Source organism: Psammomys obesus, unplaced genomic scaffold (assembly GCF_907164565.1).
Source record: "Psammomys obesus unplaced genomic scaffold, mPsaObe1.curated_primary_1811, whole genome shotgun sequence".
Lineage (NCBI taxonomy): Eukaryota > Metazoa > Chordata > Mammalia > Rodentia > Muridae > Psammomys > Psammomys obesus.
The window spans coordinates 1,330,049-1,347,771 of NW_026596345.1; the positions used below are offsets into that span (position 1 = coordinate 1,330,049).

The 17,723-nt window shown below is 39.8% G+C and overlaps 1 protein-coding gene across 1 annotated transcript in view; it reads left to right on the forward strand.

Annotated features, from left to right (window-relative positions):
* Aoah (acyloxyacyl hydrolase) overlaps positions 1-17,723 on the forward strand; it is a 218,265-nt gene that overhangs the window by 9,809 nt on the left and 190,733 nt on the right. The window contains exon 2 of the mRNA XM_055597240.1: positions 13,081-13,176. Coding sequence (XP_055453215.1) covers positions 13,081-13,176 — 96 coding nt within the window. The remainder of the gene's footprint in view (positions 1-13,080; positions 13,177-17,723) is intronic.

Sequence of the window (17,723 nt, forward strand, 5' to 3'; positions counted from 1 at the left end):
CAAATTCTGGCCTCTGCACATGTGCATATTCACCCTTACATGCACATTTGTCCACATATGTGGAAACAGTCATACAAATACACTTCTGAATATGAGCAATAATAACAATGCTTGAAACAATAATTAGAACACTCTATCGTTTGGCCTTCAACATGAGAGAATTAGCCGAAGGGAAAGAGGAAGAAATGGCACAGTGTAGGAGCAAAGCTGTAAAACTTGTGTGCTAATTAAGTTGCTATTAGCCTGATATACAGTTTGATAGATTGAAGCTGCACGTCATAATTCAGGAGCCACTGGGAAGGCAAACACTCAAGTAAAGCAGCAATAAAAAGATCAACAGAGATAAAATAATAGTAAATGACACTTGTTTCCAAGCACAAAAAGCGGGGAAGCAGCAAAGACAGAAAACCAAACCAGAACACATGTGAGCAATACAGGCAACTAAAAATATCAGAGTGAAATTCTTTGTGGGGTCCACATATGTCACTCAAAAGGCAAGGTAAACAGAACTAAGTTGTTCTTTCTAAAGTAAAGTTCAACTGGATTCTGTATACTAAAGACATACCTAGATTTAAAGGCAGAAGTAGGTTGAAAATAAAAGGATGGAAAAAGATCTGACAAAGAGAAACTACAAGACTTTTTACTTTGTGATACAGAATATTTTAAGCTATAGAACAGTATAAAAACAGAGGCATATTTTATAATGATAAGGGAACCATCATACCAACAAAAGGGATGTTATTAGATATTATATTGCATACTGTATTGTTCCTGTGTAAGTGACTATAATAAGAGCCTTAAAATATAAGAAACAGTCACAGAATCGTAAACAAAAAAATATGCAATTCAGAAATATAACAAGATTTGAACATTTCTTACATCTTAATAGATAGAAGTAGACAAAAATGGACAACACAAAAGACCTTGCTAATATCTCAGAGTATTTCACCTAATGACAACAAAATAGGCATGTTTTATGACACTTTTGCTTTTTTTCCTTCCTTTCTTATTTATTTTTAATATGGGTTCTAGGATTCAAACTCATGCTGCCACGCTTACACAGCAAGCTCTTTGCACTTAGTCATCTCCCATTTTTAATTTTAAAAGCTTTTATTAGTTCTTTGAGAATTTCACAAAATATATTTTGATTATATTCACCTTCCTGCCTTATTCTCCACAGATCCAGACCTTTCCCCACCCACCTTCGTGTCTTTTACTTCTCTCTCTTTTTTCCAACCCATCAAGACCAATTTCTGCTGCCCAAATCTTCTTGAATGTGTGATCTTGCACTGGTCAGCGTACTAGGGGCCACACTCTTTGAGGAAGCTTATCTTTCTTCTTGCATCTAACAACTGCCAATAGCTGTACAACTAGGAATGGAATTTCATGTCCAACTCCCACTCTCTGGTCTGGGATATGGTCTTTCTTAGATACACAAAGGACATGTGCATGCTGATCACAACTGCTGTGAGTTCATATGTGCGTTTGCCCTCCCATATCCAGAAGACAGCTGCAGTCCTCAAGCACATCTGGCTCTTACTCTCTATCTCTTCTAAAATGATCTCTATGCCTCAAAAAAAGAGGGGTCAGTATATATGTTACATTCAGGGCTGAGCATTCTGTAGCATCTTGTTTTCTTTACCCTGGCCGGTCGTGGGTCTCTTGCACCAGCTGCTGCAAATAAAACATTCTTTGGAGACTGAGAGATGCCCTGATCTACTGGTGTAATGATGAGTCGTTAGGAGTCAGTTTAATACTGTATCCATTTAGCAGCACAACAGTAGCAGGTTCTTCCTAATGGCCTATGACTTATCTAGCCCTAGGGTCTTGGCTTGATAATGGTGCAATGGAGAGCCTGTTACCCAGTGGATCAAGGATTACGTTCAATATGAAACGTCTTGGGTACTCCCATGGCATTGGTGCCATTGTTGTGGCGGTGGGAGTGCCAGGCATGTCAATGCTGTAGACCACAGGTTTCACAGCTGCATAAAATTGGTGGTTACTCTTCTCTTCAGTACCTTGCTCAGCACCTTCTAGCACTATGAAAACTAGCCAGGAGGGATGAAACTTACCGGTCTGTAACAGCTTAATTGCTCCATGTTCTAGGACTCTAGGACCGCCGTGTCTTTAGGAACAGGGTCTTACCGTTATATTCTGGAGGATAACTAAGTACATCGGCAATAGCCCGTGCAGTTTCGGGAATCTCTGGAACCTCACTGGCCAACAACTCTGTCCAAAAAAATCAGCCCATTTTCAGCACTGGGCTTTAAACTGTCTAGTAACAACATTGCTTCCAGATTTAGAGAGGAATAAATAACAGTAAAGACCTTTCAGAAAGTCATATGAAAATATAGTGCTGTAGAAGCTTCCATATGTATGCATGTACAGCACACATACATTTCTATTCCACTATTCCCTTGTAACGCTTTATACCAGTGTGTTTTATATCCTCTTCCTTGAAAGCCCTTTCCTGTAACCTGTCAGTGATTTTTCTAGCCTATATAAATATTTCAAGTGAAACACATATATTTGAAGATTCAAAGCTAACATCCACCATGAGGGAATGCACGTAATGTTAGTCTTTCTGAACCTGGGTTGCCTTACACATAATGATTGTTTTCAGCTCCATTCATTTACCTGAAAATTCTTTATTATTAAAAGATAAATGATATGGCATTGTGTAAAAACACTGCATTTTCATAGTTCATTCATCAGCTGATGGACATCTAGGCTCTTTCAATTTCCTGACTATTGTGAATGAGGCAGCAATGAACACGAGCGAGCGGGAATCTCTAGAGGAGAATATGGAATCCTTTGAGTAACGTTCAAGAGTGATGTAGATGAATCTTGGTGTTGATCTATTTCTAACTGATTTAGCAACCTCTACGCTGGTTGCCATAGTGGCTGTACCAGTTTGCATTTCCACCCATAGCAAATAAGTATTCCCCTTTCACTACATCCGTGCAAGCTTCTGTCATCATTTGTTTCTTGATCTTAGCATTCTGACTAGAAAAAGATAAAATCTCAAAGTAGTTTTAATTTTCATTCCTTTGATAGGTAGGGGTGTTGAACTTTTCAAAAATGTTTCTTAGCAATTTGTATTTCATCTTTTGAGAACTCTGCTTAGTTCCATGCCTCAGTTTTTAATTGGCTTGTTTGTTTGTTTTTGCTGTTTAATTTGTTGGGGAGCTTGGGTTTGTTGTTTGTTTATTATTTGGTTTTTTTGTATAGTTTAGATACAAACTTTCTATCACATATACCTGATATAGATTTTTTCCCATTCTGTAAGCTGCCTCTTCACTGAAATGATAATTTCATTTGCTGTACAGAAGTTTAGTTCCAAATTTTAGTAGTTGATCTTAAAGATTATGCTATCAGGATGCTCTTCAGAATATTCTTTACTGTGCCAATGAGTAAATGAGTGTTGCCTATTTTCTTCTTTGGTAGAGCCAGAGCAACAGGTCTTATGTTGGGGTCCTTGATCCATTTGGAGATGAATTTTGTGCAGGGTGAGAGATGAAGACCCAGTTCCATTCTCCTACATGTAGCCTCCAGTTTGACCAGCATGATATATTTTTCTCTCCGATATGTATTGTTGGCCTCCATTAAAAATGAGGTGACTATAGTGTTGTGGGCTTATATACATGTTTCCTCGATTCTATTCCGTTGATCAGTGTATCTGTTTTCATACAAATACCATGCAGGTTTCATCTCTGTAATTCTACTATAACTTGAAATCTGGAATGGTGATACCTCCTATAGTTTGTTTGTTCGGCTGGTGTGTTGTTGCTCAGGATTTTTTTTTTTTTTTACTATCCTAGGGCTTTGTGTTTCTATATTAAATTTAAGATTATATTTTCAATTTATGTGGAGACCTACATTGGAATTTTGAGAAAGATTGCACTGATTCTGTACATTGGTTTCATAGGATACCCATTTTTATATGAGTCCTACCAATCCATCAGTATGGGAGTTTTTGTTTTATTTTGTTTTTACCTTTTCAGTTTCTTTTCTCAGTAGCTTAATGTTTTCATTATCGTCCCTTGGTTAGATTTATTCTGGGATATAGTTTTGAGGCTATAGCAGATGGTATTGCTTAGGACATTCCCATGACAAAGCACAGGTTATTCACTAAAGCAAGCATAGATTTACTTTAAAAAATTGAAATCATGTAGTTATCTCTCAAATTAAGATTCAATAATGAGAAATGTGACAGCAAAATAACACCTTTTACTTCTAAAACATGGTGAAAGGAGCTGGCTTATGACACCAGCTAAATCATGCTCAGAGAGAACTGTGTAACTTTCTGCAGAAGAAAGGTCTAAAATCAATAACCTGCATTCTACCTTAAGAAACCAGAGAAACATTTCAAACTCAAACTAAGCAGAAGAAAAAAAAATAAACATCGGAATAAAAATTAATAAAATAACAAGTGCTCTAATAATAACTAGATACTGTTCTTGTAGAAGAGAAACAAAATCAATGAACTTTTAAGTGAACTTATCATTTAAAATGGGTAAACATAATTTTACAAAAGCTCAGGAAAAAGCATCAGTATACACCCAAAAGAGAGTAAAATGATTATAATGGAATATTATGGACAATTTTGTGTCATGAAAGTCAAGAATTGAAATACAATGGAAAACTGTAAAAAAGTACCAGAATACTGAAAAATTACTTAAAAAATAAAAGGCCTTAATGGACCTGTATCAAGTCAAGAAATTATCTTAAGAATCAGAAGTTAGATTAGTATTTTGGGCTGCAAACAAAGCCTAACAAAATTAGCATAGTTAGGGGGCTACAACCACAAGAATGAATTCTCTTACAATTCTGGGTTTGGGGGTCTGAAGTCACCTATGCTTGTTTCTTGGCTTCTGGGTTGCAGCATGTCATTTTGGTTTTTTGTCCTGAGTAACCCCTGAATCATGGCTACTTGCTTCTCTGCTATCTGTGTGCTTACCTCTTCTTGTGAGAGTACTGGTTATATTTGCCCATGGGCCTGCTCTATTCTACCATGACCTTCTCTCCACTAATTGTACCAGCAATAGCCCATTTCCAAATAAGGCAAATTATCAAACTCCATGAAGAACATGCATTTAGGAGACATTTGGCAAGTTCATGAGATCTCAAGACCAGCTGTTTTCACTAGTGAGTCCCATAAAATATCAAGAAGGAAATAATTTCAATGAAGGGTAATTCCTCTCATAAAATAGAAGAGAAAGGAATATGTCCCAGTTACTATATTTTGCCTTAGTGTCAAATCCAGACAGACACCACAAGAAAGAAGTTAACAGAACATTATTGTATGAACATGAATTAAAATTCTCTTAAAATACAAAATAAATCCAGTAACATGTAAAGTTAAATGAGCGATGCCCTATGACCAAACGGTATCTTTGCTAGAAATCCTTGGTCGACTCATGGTCTAAATGTTGATTAACAGTACATACCAAATTAGCAAAATAAAGGGTATAATTACATTATCAGTCCGGCAGAAATGTTAATTATTTCATAAGTTCCATTAAGATAGCTCAACAGATGATGAAAGAAAAATGGACTCTCCCAACTTGATAAAGGGCATCTATGAAAATTAAACTGTTCATTGCAGATTTAACTATGGTTTCCTTCCAAGATCGGGAGCAAGGGAAGATGTCCACCCTTACACACACACACACACACATACACACACACACACACACACACACACACACACACACACACACGTACTTGCTTAAGTCATATAGATAAAAATAAATGGAAAATATAAATATTTCAATTTCTTAATTTTTTAGTTTTAACAAGTGCAAGCAAAATAATAGTAAATATAATTAAAAGTGAGTAGTAGTTAAATTAAGGGTATATTTATCAAAAATCAAAAAGTGAAATATTCCATTGATTAACAATACAGTTAATCAAGTCAGTTGAATTTTAGTTCTTTCAGAAAAACTAGATAAGACAATAAAGTTGTCAGGTTATAGATCATTTCAAAAAAATTTTCAGTGATAAATCTTTCTATAGTTTTGGTATTTAACTCAGAGGAAGATCAAAAAAAAACTGAGTGATTTTTCTTTACGAAAAATATCACCATTCCATCTATTTATGAAACTATCATTTTCAGCACTTGTGTGTGCAAAAATGAAAACACAGAAACAAAAGTTGTGCTAAATTTTGTCTATAGATAAATAATATCCATTGACAGATATAGGTATTAATTTAGGAGACCCAACCATTTTACTAAGATATACGATTATAATAAAATTTCACCTTTTCATTCGAGAATTTCAAGTATGTTTAGAATGCATTTTTGTTTATATGTTAGCTTTATTAATAAAGCCAAGCTGGAAGACTTTTAAGTCATTTTTATTAGTGTTTTTTATTCTTATATAAATTTACAAAAATTTAATGTAAAAATTATAATGAGATCAATAAAATTTTACCATTAAAATGTATTACATTGGGATAAAATATGTAATGAAAAGAAAACTGGATAGAATAGAATTCAAGGTAAAGAATTACTAACAAAAGGAGAACTTGGTTGTATATTTTAAAGTGACTGTGGACAAGCATAAATCGCTGGGGCTCATGTTTATTTACATCCAACATGAGAGATAAGTTTCACAGTCCTACTGTCGTATTTACAATCTGTCCCAAATCACTTTGCGATTAATTAAATTGACATTTACACCAGTAAATTTTTTAATTCCTAGTATAATGTGCTCTACCCTAAGACTGAAGCTCTTCGCCATCTGCCTCCCTAACTCTCTCCCTTCTCCTCTCCCCAGCACCTCCACACTCACCTTGGGCCACACACCTCTTTCTCACCTCCAGGCCTTTGGAAAGAGGGGACAATAGTCACCCAAATGCTGGAAATCTCAAAGGCTGGATGGTTTCAATAATTCCAATACATGTAATTTTATAAAATAAAAGAGGAAGGAATATGTCCCACTTGGTGCTATATTTTTGCCCCAGTGTCAAATCCAACAGACATCACAAAGAAGGAAGTCAACAGAATGTTATTTCATAACCACGGGGGCATAAACTTCGCCCATTCAGCTGTTGTCAGGCTCTGCACACATCCTGCAGGCGCTCAGTGTGTGTTACGTAAGCAAGGGAGGGGTTTGATAGTGTGTGGTGTCTGAACTTCATTTCTTCAGGCACGGTATTACTCTATGTCTCTCAACACAGGCTAATTTTTTTCTCGTTGCGTTGCTTGGCCTCTGCTAGCTCTCCAATGCCCCAAGCTCCTGTTTTCACCAGTAACTACCTATTATGGTGCTCTCTTGTTTCCAATGTTCTTGGTACAGTTGGCAGTCTGGAATTTGCTGAGCATTTTCTCATCGGAAGCAATGTTCTAACTGGCAGTTAGGTTATGACACAGAGCCTTAGAATCTACCCAATTGTAGAAAAAAATACTAGATAATGTGAAGCAAAAGTAAATTCAGCCCTAGAAAACAAAGAGCTTTCGTAAGGCAACACATTTTTCATAGATAAGATTCTGAACCTTGGTCTCAAAAAGCGTCACGAGGACCATGCCTCTGTCTGTCCCCTGTGGCTGCCTCAGCAGGTGGGAGGGGAAGAAACATTTGTTAACTGTGTCTCTGCCGCAGACACCGCGTCCACGTCCTGCAACTTTATCTTACAAACACGTGGGGATCTTGTGCTTGCGCAGGATTCTGTGGGCTGGTTGCACGGAATGACTGTGGCGGAAATACCCTGGGCCCACTTGGGCAGCTATACACAGCTGGTAGATAGAGAAAAGGCAGGAACAGATGAGCCAGAATGGCCTCATTCATAAAACTGCTAGTTGGCAGGCCTACAGCCGTGTCGCTTTAATTTCACTCCAGCAATTTATCTCACACCCATGACTGCAACCTGAAGGAGGTCAAACGTCCCTGAGAGCCGCAAAGCCGCTTGAGGAATGGGTCCCGTTGCAAGCCACCATCGCTACCTGGACGTTGTAAAGGGCTGTTAAATAAGTTCCACCCCCGAGAGAAGGAGCTATGTCGGTCTGACCAGCATCCTCACCGTAGCACACAGGCAGAATTCCAGGCCACAGCGAGCGGCTACCTAACGTGGTTGGCCGGAAGGGGGTCCCTGCGGCGGGTGGTTACACTCAGGCCTGTCTGCTCTTCCCCTCACTGGATCAGGGGTGTCTGCTGCTATGAAACTCACTATTTTCAGACTCCAGGTACAAAAGGGATTTTCCATATATGAGATCTCAGATAGTGACCACTGAATCATATGTGTAGCTCTCCTCTGTCCTCATTTCTGAATTCGACACCTGATTGGACAAACTCACTTCAACAAATCCAGGCCTTTTGTTAGTGGCCAGAGGGTAATCCGTTTTAGGATGGATTACTCAGCACACATGTCTCTTCCAGGAAAACAGTTCTTAGCTTGTCAAGGCAGTGAAAGCCCTTACTAGGCTGTAGAGGATCCCTCCATTTCTCTTCCCAACATAATATTTTTGTTGGTTATTTATTTGGTAATTTCATACAATGCACCCCGGTTGCGCTCACTTTCCATTACTCCCAGGTCTGCCTTCTCACCCCTTGCACTCCTCAAATGAACCAAGTACAATTTGTGTTGTCCGTATACTCACGGGAGGGTAATCAAACTCCCCACGGCTCTCCCCTTAAAGATAACTCAGTCCTTTCGCACCCCTCCATCCTTGCTGCTGAACGCAGTGCTTATTTCACTGCAAACCCTAAATTAACAATTCAACTGCAAAGGAGTGCAGCCTCCTGGAGGGAGGTGAAGATGGACCTCACATCAAAGCTGTTCCCAGCCAGGCTGTTCAGTGTTTCAAACCCCATTACCTGCACGTCTGTGAGGTCCCTTTGATCACACCTCTTCACGAGGCAAAGGGATGAGAGTGGGAGGATTCGCCTGGTCTTCAGAGACAACTGGCTTTTCTCCCTCTCTGCCTTTTTTTCTCCCCACCCCTGGGGCCTGGCTCTTTTTTTTTTATCTACCTAATGATTTTCCAATTTTAGCCAGCAGAGCTAGAGGGCTGCAACCATCAGTCTTTGATGAGATTTCTCTGAGTCAAAGTCAAAAGGAAAGCCTGTACCTATGCTACAGAGAAGCAGGCTGGTCCCCGGGAGCCCAGGGCACTTTGTGTGCATCCTTTTAATCCATGGTTTAAAACAAATGCAAATAAGCATTGGAGTGGATTTTTCGAGAAAGAGAAACTCCAACCCATAGGTTCACCGGAATGGACATTCTGAAAATCAGACTCTAAAAAACACCCTCTTTATGGCCCATGTTCCCCTCACATTCAGGCTGATCTGAATGAATGTCTGATTTCCACACCTTGCATCCTAGCCTGTCTATTAGGCCATTAGTTATAGTATAGAAAACTATTTATTTTTTAATGATGACAGGAAAAGAAAACTTGCTGCTAATTAAATTGTGAAAAAATGTGGAGCCTTCTGTCATACTCTTTTGGGCTGCGGGTCTTGTTTCTCTGCTGAGAAGGCTTTTCCTCCCTTCCGCTCTGCACCGTCTCTTGCAAAGTCACCTCTCATTAGTCCTTCAGCCGTTAATTAACATCCAGTTGTTGTAAATTGGAGTAGATTGCGAGCGTCCCTATACAGGAGTCATACCTCTCCGTACCATACTGCTTGTCAAGGAGCCTATCACTTCTTGCCTATTTTCTTGCCTAGGACAAGTTTCTTTAGTTGGATGCATGTTTCCTTTGTTAAGGCCACTGTTACAGGACTCCTCTGATTTGGGAGAAACGAGATGCAGATTTTGTCATCCCTCCATCCGTGCCCGCCCAATACTTGGAGAAAAGGGAGAACGAGTGAGCTATTTTCTCAAGCCACACAGGAGCCTGATAGGTTTCTCAGGTATAGCTCCTTGGAGAGGCAGTCCCCTCCCCCACAGTGCAGAGGTTGTTTCCTAAGACTGTTTCCTTCAGTCTCGCTCTTAGTGGTCGCACGGTGCTGTCGTGGAGTGAAAGAAAAACAAACGTAACTGACTCTGCTCTCCAGGAAGCTGATATCAGAGCAGTGTCTAGTGATAGCCCAAGGTCGTTAGTACAGTGGGCTTTTATGAGCATGGCTCACAGACCTGTGTATTCAGCCAGCCTCTGATCAAAACGTGCTGTAATTGTCTGTCTTGAGCAGGTACAGACTTTTTCCTCTTGTGTCGTTTTCTGAGTAATAAAGTATAACAACTATTTGCAAACTGCGCACATTGCATTAGGTGTTACAAGTACCAAGCGGGGGCTTAAAGGGTCTTCGATGGTGTATATATAGGGGTCTTGAGCATCTACAGATTTTGGTACCTGAGTGGGGTTCTAGAATGCATCTGACACAAGTAAGAGAGATGTCTGTATAGAGTTCTGAGACAAAGGGAAAAAGACTGATGTGGATACTGAATGGGTAGAGAAGATACAGGAACACAAACAGCTTATGAAACCAGAGCCTTTCGTGGAGGGGGGGGGACTAAAATGAGCTTACTTCATGTTTTATATTTATCAGAAGGGAATAACGTGTTAATTTCTCATCATTCTTAAGGTTCAACATCTCAAATAATGGTGTCTTAAGGGGAAACTGAGCAGCATGCCAACTCACAAATGTTTTTATGCTCCTTTATTATCTTTTTTAAAACAAGAAAGTCCTCTCTTTCTTAGCATTATTCCTTTGATATTGACTCCACCCTCACAGTGGGTCTGGCCTAACTTCTCAATAGTCCACTTCAATCATGAAAATTACCCAAACTCCTTAGTCATCTACTTAACGGTTCAGACTGAAGATGTTTTTCATGAAAACTATAGCAAATTATTTTGAGGTAACAATGGAATTTCTTTGTATTTAAGGTGCCTGGAATCATAATAGCATCAGGCTGAGAGTTGGACACAATTCCCAATGAAATCTCCATTGAGTGGCAGTACCAAGCCTTCTCACAGGACCTTCAAATCCCCATGTGCACCCTGCTTTTCATCCACCCTGGGCATCAATCAGTGCAGCCCACCGTTAAGCTGCCACAGGGGGGATTCAGAGCACTCTCCACTACGTGCTGGTTTGATTGGGAGCTGCATGTGGTGCCTGTTTCCCATAGGTTCTGCCGTTTGGCTCAAGGGATGACCTGTTGTCCAGAGGTGAAAACCGAAATAGACCAGTAAGATAGTAGAGCTGTAGAAGTAACCATGAACCATTTCCCAGGAAAACCGCTCAGCAACTGGTGACCAACATTCCCCGACAAGCTCTCGAACAGGCCCGTTTCAAGCCAGTAAACAACTCTTGTGCCTATGTTATGAACAGGCACTGCGCCAATCACAAAGACAGGGAGAGCCCACTCCGTTGTTAAGGAATGCAGAGTTCACTCTAAACTCAAGACTGAAGTTTCAAAAGGTAGACATCCCAGTCAAATACTGGGTCACAATACTGGCTGATCTAGTATTTGAACCCTGTGCTTTCTTTTGTTCAAAGCCTTTTCCTTTTCAACTGCACTGCAGCCTCTTACTACACTGTAGTAAAACCACTTATTACTTACCATTTGCAGTTTAGATTTTTTTTTAATATGCTTGATATACTCAAAAGGAAGGTGCAATTGGTCCTGCCAGGTAAGATGAGTGGTTTATTATCTTGCTATCCTGTTTTCATATCCTGTTTTCTAAAATGAGATTGCATTGTGTTTAAATTTTTAAAACAGAACAAATATACATGAAAATGCTTTTTAGGTCATAGAATGCTAACCAGTATCAGCTACTAAATGCATGGCAATGTAAGAGAACCATCAAAGATGGTGAATTCATTAGAAAATACAGTCAGTTAGTCTTGAGAGTTAATGCTACCAAACACACCCACAAGTAAATGCTATCAGCCCAGGAAAATGTCAGCTGTACAGAACTCAGAATCTCATGGCTAGTGGGCACCACCTCGCAGTCTGAGGACCCAGAGAAATTGTAAGCAAAGTGCTATTGGGTACTGTAGTATCTAGAGAGGTAGATGGCTCTTATATCTTCCTCTCATTTTATAGAAGATTTTATTTCTTTCTGTCTAGAAATGCCCAGTGGCGTTGCTCCCCTTCTAGCAGAAGCCATGATTGTGAGTCGGGGGCCCTGCTCACCAATCTTCTCATTCTCACTTCTAGTTAGCTTCTTCATGTGGAACTTCTGTGCTACAAATCTGCTAGCATGTGCCCGCCTCTTTTTTTTTTTTTTTTTAAATATGTGAATGAAATCTAGCAACTTCTAACACACCTACATATCGAGGATGTTTCTACCCAGTTTGGTAGATTGAAGCAAGTAATAGAATCTTCTAGAAACATGAGCTCCTCAAGCCTGGGAAGTAACACTTATTCTATACCAAAGTGAGAGAAAGAATACATTCCCAATGTGCCCAGGTTTTCTTCCACACACTCAGCACATTTGGTTCATACTGTCTAGTATTAGTCTTATGGCCTGGGATGTTTCTCAAGGTGCTGCTTTTCAAAGGCGCATTCAGTTGCATTATGATCCCAGTCGATCGTCACTGTTGCACGGTAGAAAATGTCTTATCTCTGCTTTATACAGAAATCAAGACTTAAACAGGGAAGATATTGAGTCCAAGGTTGTAAAGTCAGAGTTAAATCCTAGGTCTTCTGGGAAAGTTCTACTACTGTTCCAAAATTAGAAATCTGACTCTAGGTCACAGGCCACGATGTTGTGGGGTAGGAATGATAATGAAGACGTCTACTGCCAAGGAACAAGTAAAGATCTGAGAAGCTAGTAGCTATGTATTATGTACAACTTTCCTTACTCTATCACATTTAAGCATCCTTTCTTTCTCTTAACTTCTCTGGATATTAAGACAGAATAATTACTTCCCCAAGGTCACAAAGCTCACAAGTGAGAAGCTACTCTGACAACCCCTGACTTTCTGAGCCCCCAAGCCACAGTCTTCTCCTTGTACATCTCATTTCTCTTCAAATCCCAGTGTGTTTGGGTATGCAATAGATGTCTAAAGGCAAAAGCAAGGGACATTTTGTGCCTCAGTTGGTGTGCTAAAGTACCCAGTCTTTCTGCTTTCCTTCCCTAGACCCTCCAACCCCGGGTGAGCAGCTGACATGCTCTTCTGTTCCCTTCAGGGTGTGTGGTGGCAGTATCTCTGATTGAGCAGCTGGCTGAAGTTCACAACTCCTCAGTCCAGGTGGCGATGAAGAGACTCTGCAGCTACCTGCCTGGTAAGTCTGCAAGCCTGGGCTCTGTGTCTGCTTGTCTACTCTGTGAGTCTCCAAGATGGAGCTTGTTCCCTGGGGAGTCTTACGTAGCAGAATTTGACTGTGCTTTCCTTAGATTGATATTCTTATGGCATTTACAGTGACTGAAACAAAATGTCCATTTTAGGTAGTTTCTGCATTCTTTATCATGGTGGTCATCACTGTGGCTATTTAGGGAGAAAACGTTGAATGGCGGTTTATCATTAGCGCGTCACAATAATAATGATTTTCCCACCTGATGATAATCACCTTAGCCAATAAGAAGTCGAAATAATGAAAAATTCTGTTTACTTGTACACACACACATACACATACATACACAGTTCTGCTAATACAGACATTAGGCTGGGAGGATTTCTGATCTCAGAACTGCAAATGGGAACTTACCTGGGACACCCCATTCATTTTACCAGGATCCCAGTTCATTTTCTCACCCATCCTGGAAACCAAGGAACTCATAAGTGCTTTTGGAAAGCTCTGTATTTGTTTTTCAGACTCAGCAGAAAGAAAATATTTACTCTATTTTCTTTATACACAGTAGTTATGTATTTGGAAGTCAAATTTTCTTTCTCTTAGTAGAAACTAATTCATCAAGAAAACTGACACTATTTTTTTTTTGTAAGCATGGTATTGAGCCTAACAGTGATTGTATATTTGATTTATTTAGTACTCCCTGTCAAAAGCAAAAGAAATATAATTTTTGAGAATAGTATTGTTCCTAATATGCATTTACCAGAAAAGATATTTAGAACTCCAAAAGAAAGCGTTGGAGACAATAGTATACACACACCTGCTTATAATGTCTCGATGGATCATTGTTAAGATCTCAGTATATTTATATCAAGTCTTTGGTGAAATTAAATTATGGCAGATAAACTTGAAACACCTTCTGGCTCTGTCTGCCCCAGTTCTATTTTCTACCAACTTCCATAAAGAGAAGCAAACTTAGTGACTATTGTTTCTGCAGGATTTAGTATTTACACATTCAGTCATATGAACCTAAGTAAGCTGTAGTTATCTTGTTACCAAGTTTTAAAACTATTTTTGGGGTAAATGAAAACAGATGTAGAAATCACATAAAATGAACATGCGGTTGTTTTTTGTTTGCTTGTTTTTAAAGTTAAGCCCCCGTGTAAACAGCCCAGGTCAGAAAGAACAGATAATTATCCTCCACAGAGGTCCCACCCACATGCTCTGTACAGTCATGGCCCTTCTACTTACCTGCAAAAGAAAACATCTATACTTTGTAGTATTTTTTTTTTTCATGTTTCTTTATAGACTTAGCATAACTATCTTCTTGTCCTCATTTTACATTTCTGATGTGTCTCCCAGGTCTATTACAATCTAAAACTTAGCTTTTCATCTTTTCCTTTCTCATAAAATTTACCTGTGAAATTTGTCCTGTAAGGCTTTCCAAAGCCTGGGATTTTTCTGCCTATAGTGTAACTGAACATGTTCTTTCTGAGCTCTCCAGTTTCTCAGACCTGGAACCTCAGCTAGAACACTCCAGTTTGATTCCTTTGGCAAAATGATACATGGTATTCTCATTCCCTCTCTCTCTCTCTCTCTCTCTCTCTCTCTCTCTTTCTCTCTCTCTGTTTTTGTCTCCATCTTTGTCTGTCTTTCTCCCCCGTCCCATACCTTGCTCCCTCCCTTCCTCCCTTCCTCTTTCCTCTCTGCAACTCTGGTGGCTGTTGATACTTCATGGTAAGATGTATCAGCTTATTGAGTGATACATGATTGGAACATTTTAACTGATCATTTTTTTTCATTAATTTATTAATTTATTTACATCACCATCAGAGCTTTCCCTTCCTCCTTTCCTCCCAGTCCCTCTAGCTTCCCTTTCCTCCCTCACCTCCCCTCCTCAGAGAAGGGGACACCTCCCAAGGATATTAATTTATAGCATAACCGATCATTTCTTCATTGAAGTATACTTGACCTGTTTCCTCATCATCTTATTTGAATATTTTCTTATAGTACAGAGTTTAATTTAAAAAATCAGAACAAATTATTCTCTCTCTCTTTTTTAACTTAACAGTTTTCAAGAGAGTGCACTGGTTTTCTGCTATTATCCCAAAGTAATCATTTTCTTTAAAATGCTTCTAAGTCATGATTTAAACATACCTGAGATATTTCAGTCAATTACAACCATTATCCTGACCATTATCCTAAGCTCAAATAACCTGTTCTTTGACCAGAAGGGCAGAATCTGTTCTTCAATTTGAGCATGAGCTCAAATAACCTCACAGAACTTCCTCAGCAACTGGAATAGCCAGGTATTCCAACCTGTCATGCACATTTCTGAGGCTTAAAATCAGTTATTCTTCTTAGGAATCTGTGTTTTGTTGTTGTTACTTTTGTTGTTATTTGGTATTTTTGTTTTGTTTTGTGACAAGTTTTAATATTAAGACTAAAGCCTGGGTACTTGGAGTTTTTCCCATTAATTAATTAATTAATTAATTAATTAATTAATTAATTAATTTGCTTTATATCCTGATTGCAGACCCCTCTTTTCCCAGTCCTTCCTCATACACTCTTCTCTCCATTTTCCCCTCTCCTCCTAAGAGAAGGGGGAGTTTCCCCAAGGGTACTAACCCACTCTGGCACATTAAGTCCTTGCATGACTAGGCACATCCTACCAGACAAAGTAGCACAGCAAGGAGAACGGAATCCAAAGGCAGGCATCAGAATCAGAGAGGGTCCCCATTCCAGTTGTTGGGGGACCCATATAATGACCAAGCTCGGCATCTACTACATATGTGCAGGGGGCCTAAGACCAGTCCATGTATGCTCTGTGTTTGGTGGTTCAGTCTCTGTGAGCCCCCATTGGCCCAGGTTAGTTGACTCTGTAGGTCTTCTTGTGGATTCCTTGACCCCACCGGTTCCCTCAATTTTTCCCCCAACTATTCCATAGGACTTCCAGATCTCTGTCTAATGTTTGGCTGTGGATCTCTGCATCTGTTTTCATCAAGTGCAGGGTGAAGCCTCTCAGAGGAGTTATGCTAGGCTCCTGTCTGCAAGCATAGCAGAGTAACATTAATAGTGTCAGGGACTGGTTCTCTCCCATGGATGGGTCTCAAGTAGGCCAGTCTTTGTTTGGCCATTCCCTCAATTGTTGGTATAATTTTTTTTAATGTATACACCTTACCCTTGTTCATTCAAATACTGATTTCTCCCCCACTCCACCCCCAACTCTCTGGTTTTAATCCGGATATTACATGGTGATACTCATTCTAAGCATCCTGTCTCAACTCTTGTGTAAACAGGACAAAATAAAGCAATTAGACACAATGTTGAGCAGGGAGGAGCCAGAAGGCGGGAGAGGAGTGGGAGGAGAAGGAGGAGAAGGGGTGAGAGGAGAGGGAGGAGAGCAGAGCTGGAGGAGAGATCTTGGAGGATATGGAGCATGAACCAGACCTAAGATTTCACAAAAAGCAAGTATAATGTGGGAAATCTAAATGTTAGGAAACTGAGGGCTTGGAGGTTTAAGAGGGAGTAAATATTGCCCAGCATTGTGTTCTAGGTTAACTAAAAACCCAGTCTCTGTGTGGTGATTTGGTTATACAGCTGCTGAGGATTAACAGCAGCATTACTAGAAGATAAACCAATAGTAAATATTAATAACCACCTACAACACTCAATCTCTGTTCCATCTTTGTCCCTGCACATCTTGTAGGCAAGACAAATTTTGGGTAGAGGGTTTTGTGGGTGGGTTGGTGTCCTCCTCCCTCCACTGGAAGTCCTGCCTGGTTACAGGAGGTGGCTTCAGGCTCCATATCCCCCGCTGCTAGGAGCTCAGCTAGGGTAACCCCCATATACTTCCTGGGCCTCCCCTCTTCTACATTTCTTGCATGCCCCCACCTTCCATTTCAGTTTTCTCACCAGGCCCTCCCTGCTCACTATTCCTCATCCCCACCTGTGCTCCCCTTTCCATACCCTCTCATACTCAGTTCCCTCCATCCATCCACTTCCAATGCTTATTTTATTTCCCTTCTGAGTGAGATTCAAGCATCCTCTCTTGGGAATCTTAATTATACTGGATGGTAAAGCTTTTTAAGCCTCTTCCGTGGACAAGGACAGAAAATATGCATACACATACACACATGTGCATATAGCACACAAACACACACACACGAAAATCCTTGGTATACAATTCCTTTCCATAAGACTATTAATTACTAAAAAGCCTATTGTGGGGCTGGAGAGATGGCTCAGCAGTTAAGAGCACTTGCTGCCCTTGCAGTGGTCTAGAGTCTGGTTCTCAGAACCCACATCAGGGATCTCATGAATGTCTATAACTTCTGTTCCCTGGGCACCAGGGACACACACTGTGCACAAACGTGACAAACCACTCATACACATAAAATAAAAATAAATATTTTAAAATGAAAAATAAGTTTAAAACTTACTGTAGGTCTAAGGATCTTTCTTTTTTCTTTCTTTCTTTCTTTCTTTCTTTCTTTCTTTCTTTCTTTCTTTCTTTCTTTCTTTCTTTCTTTCTTTCTTTC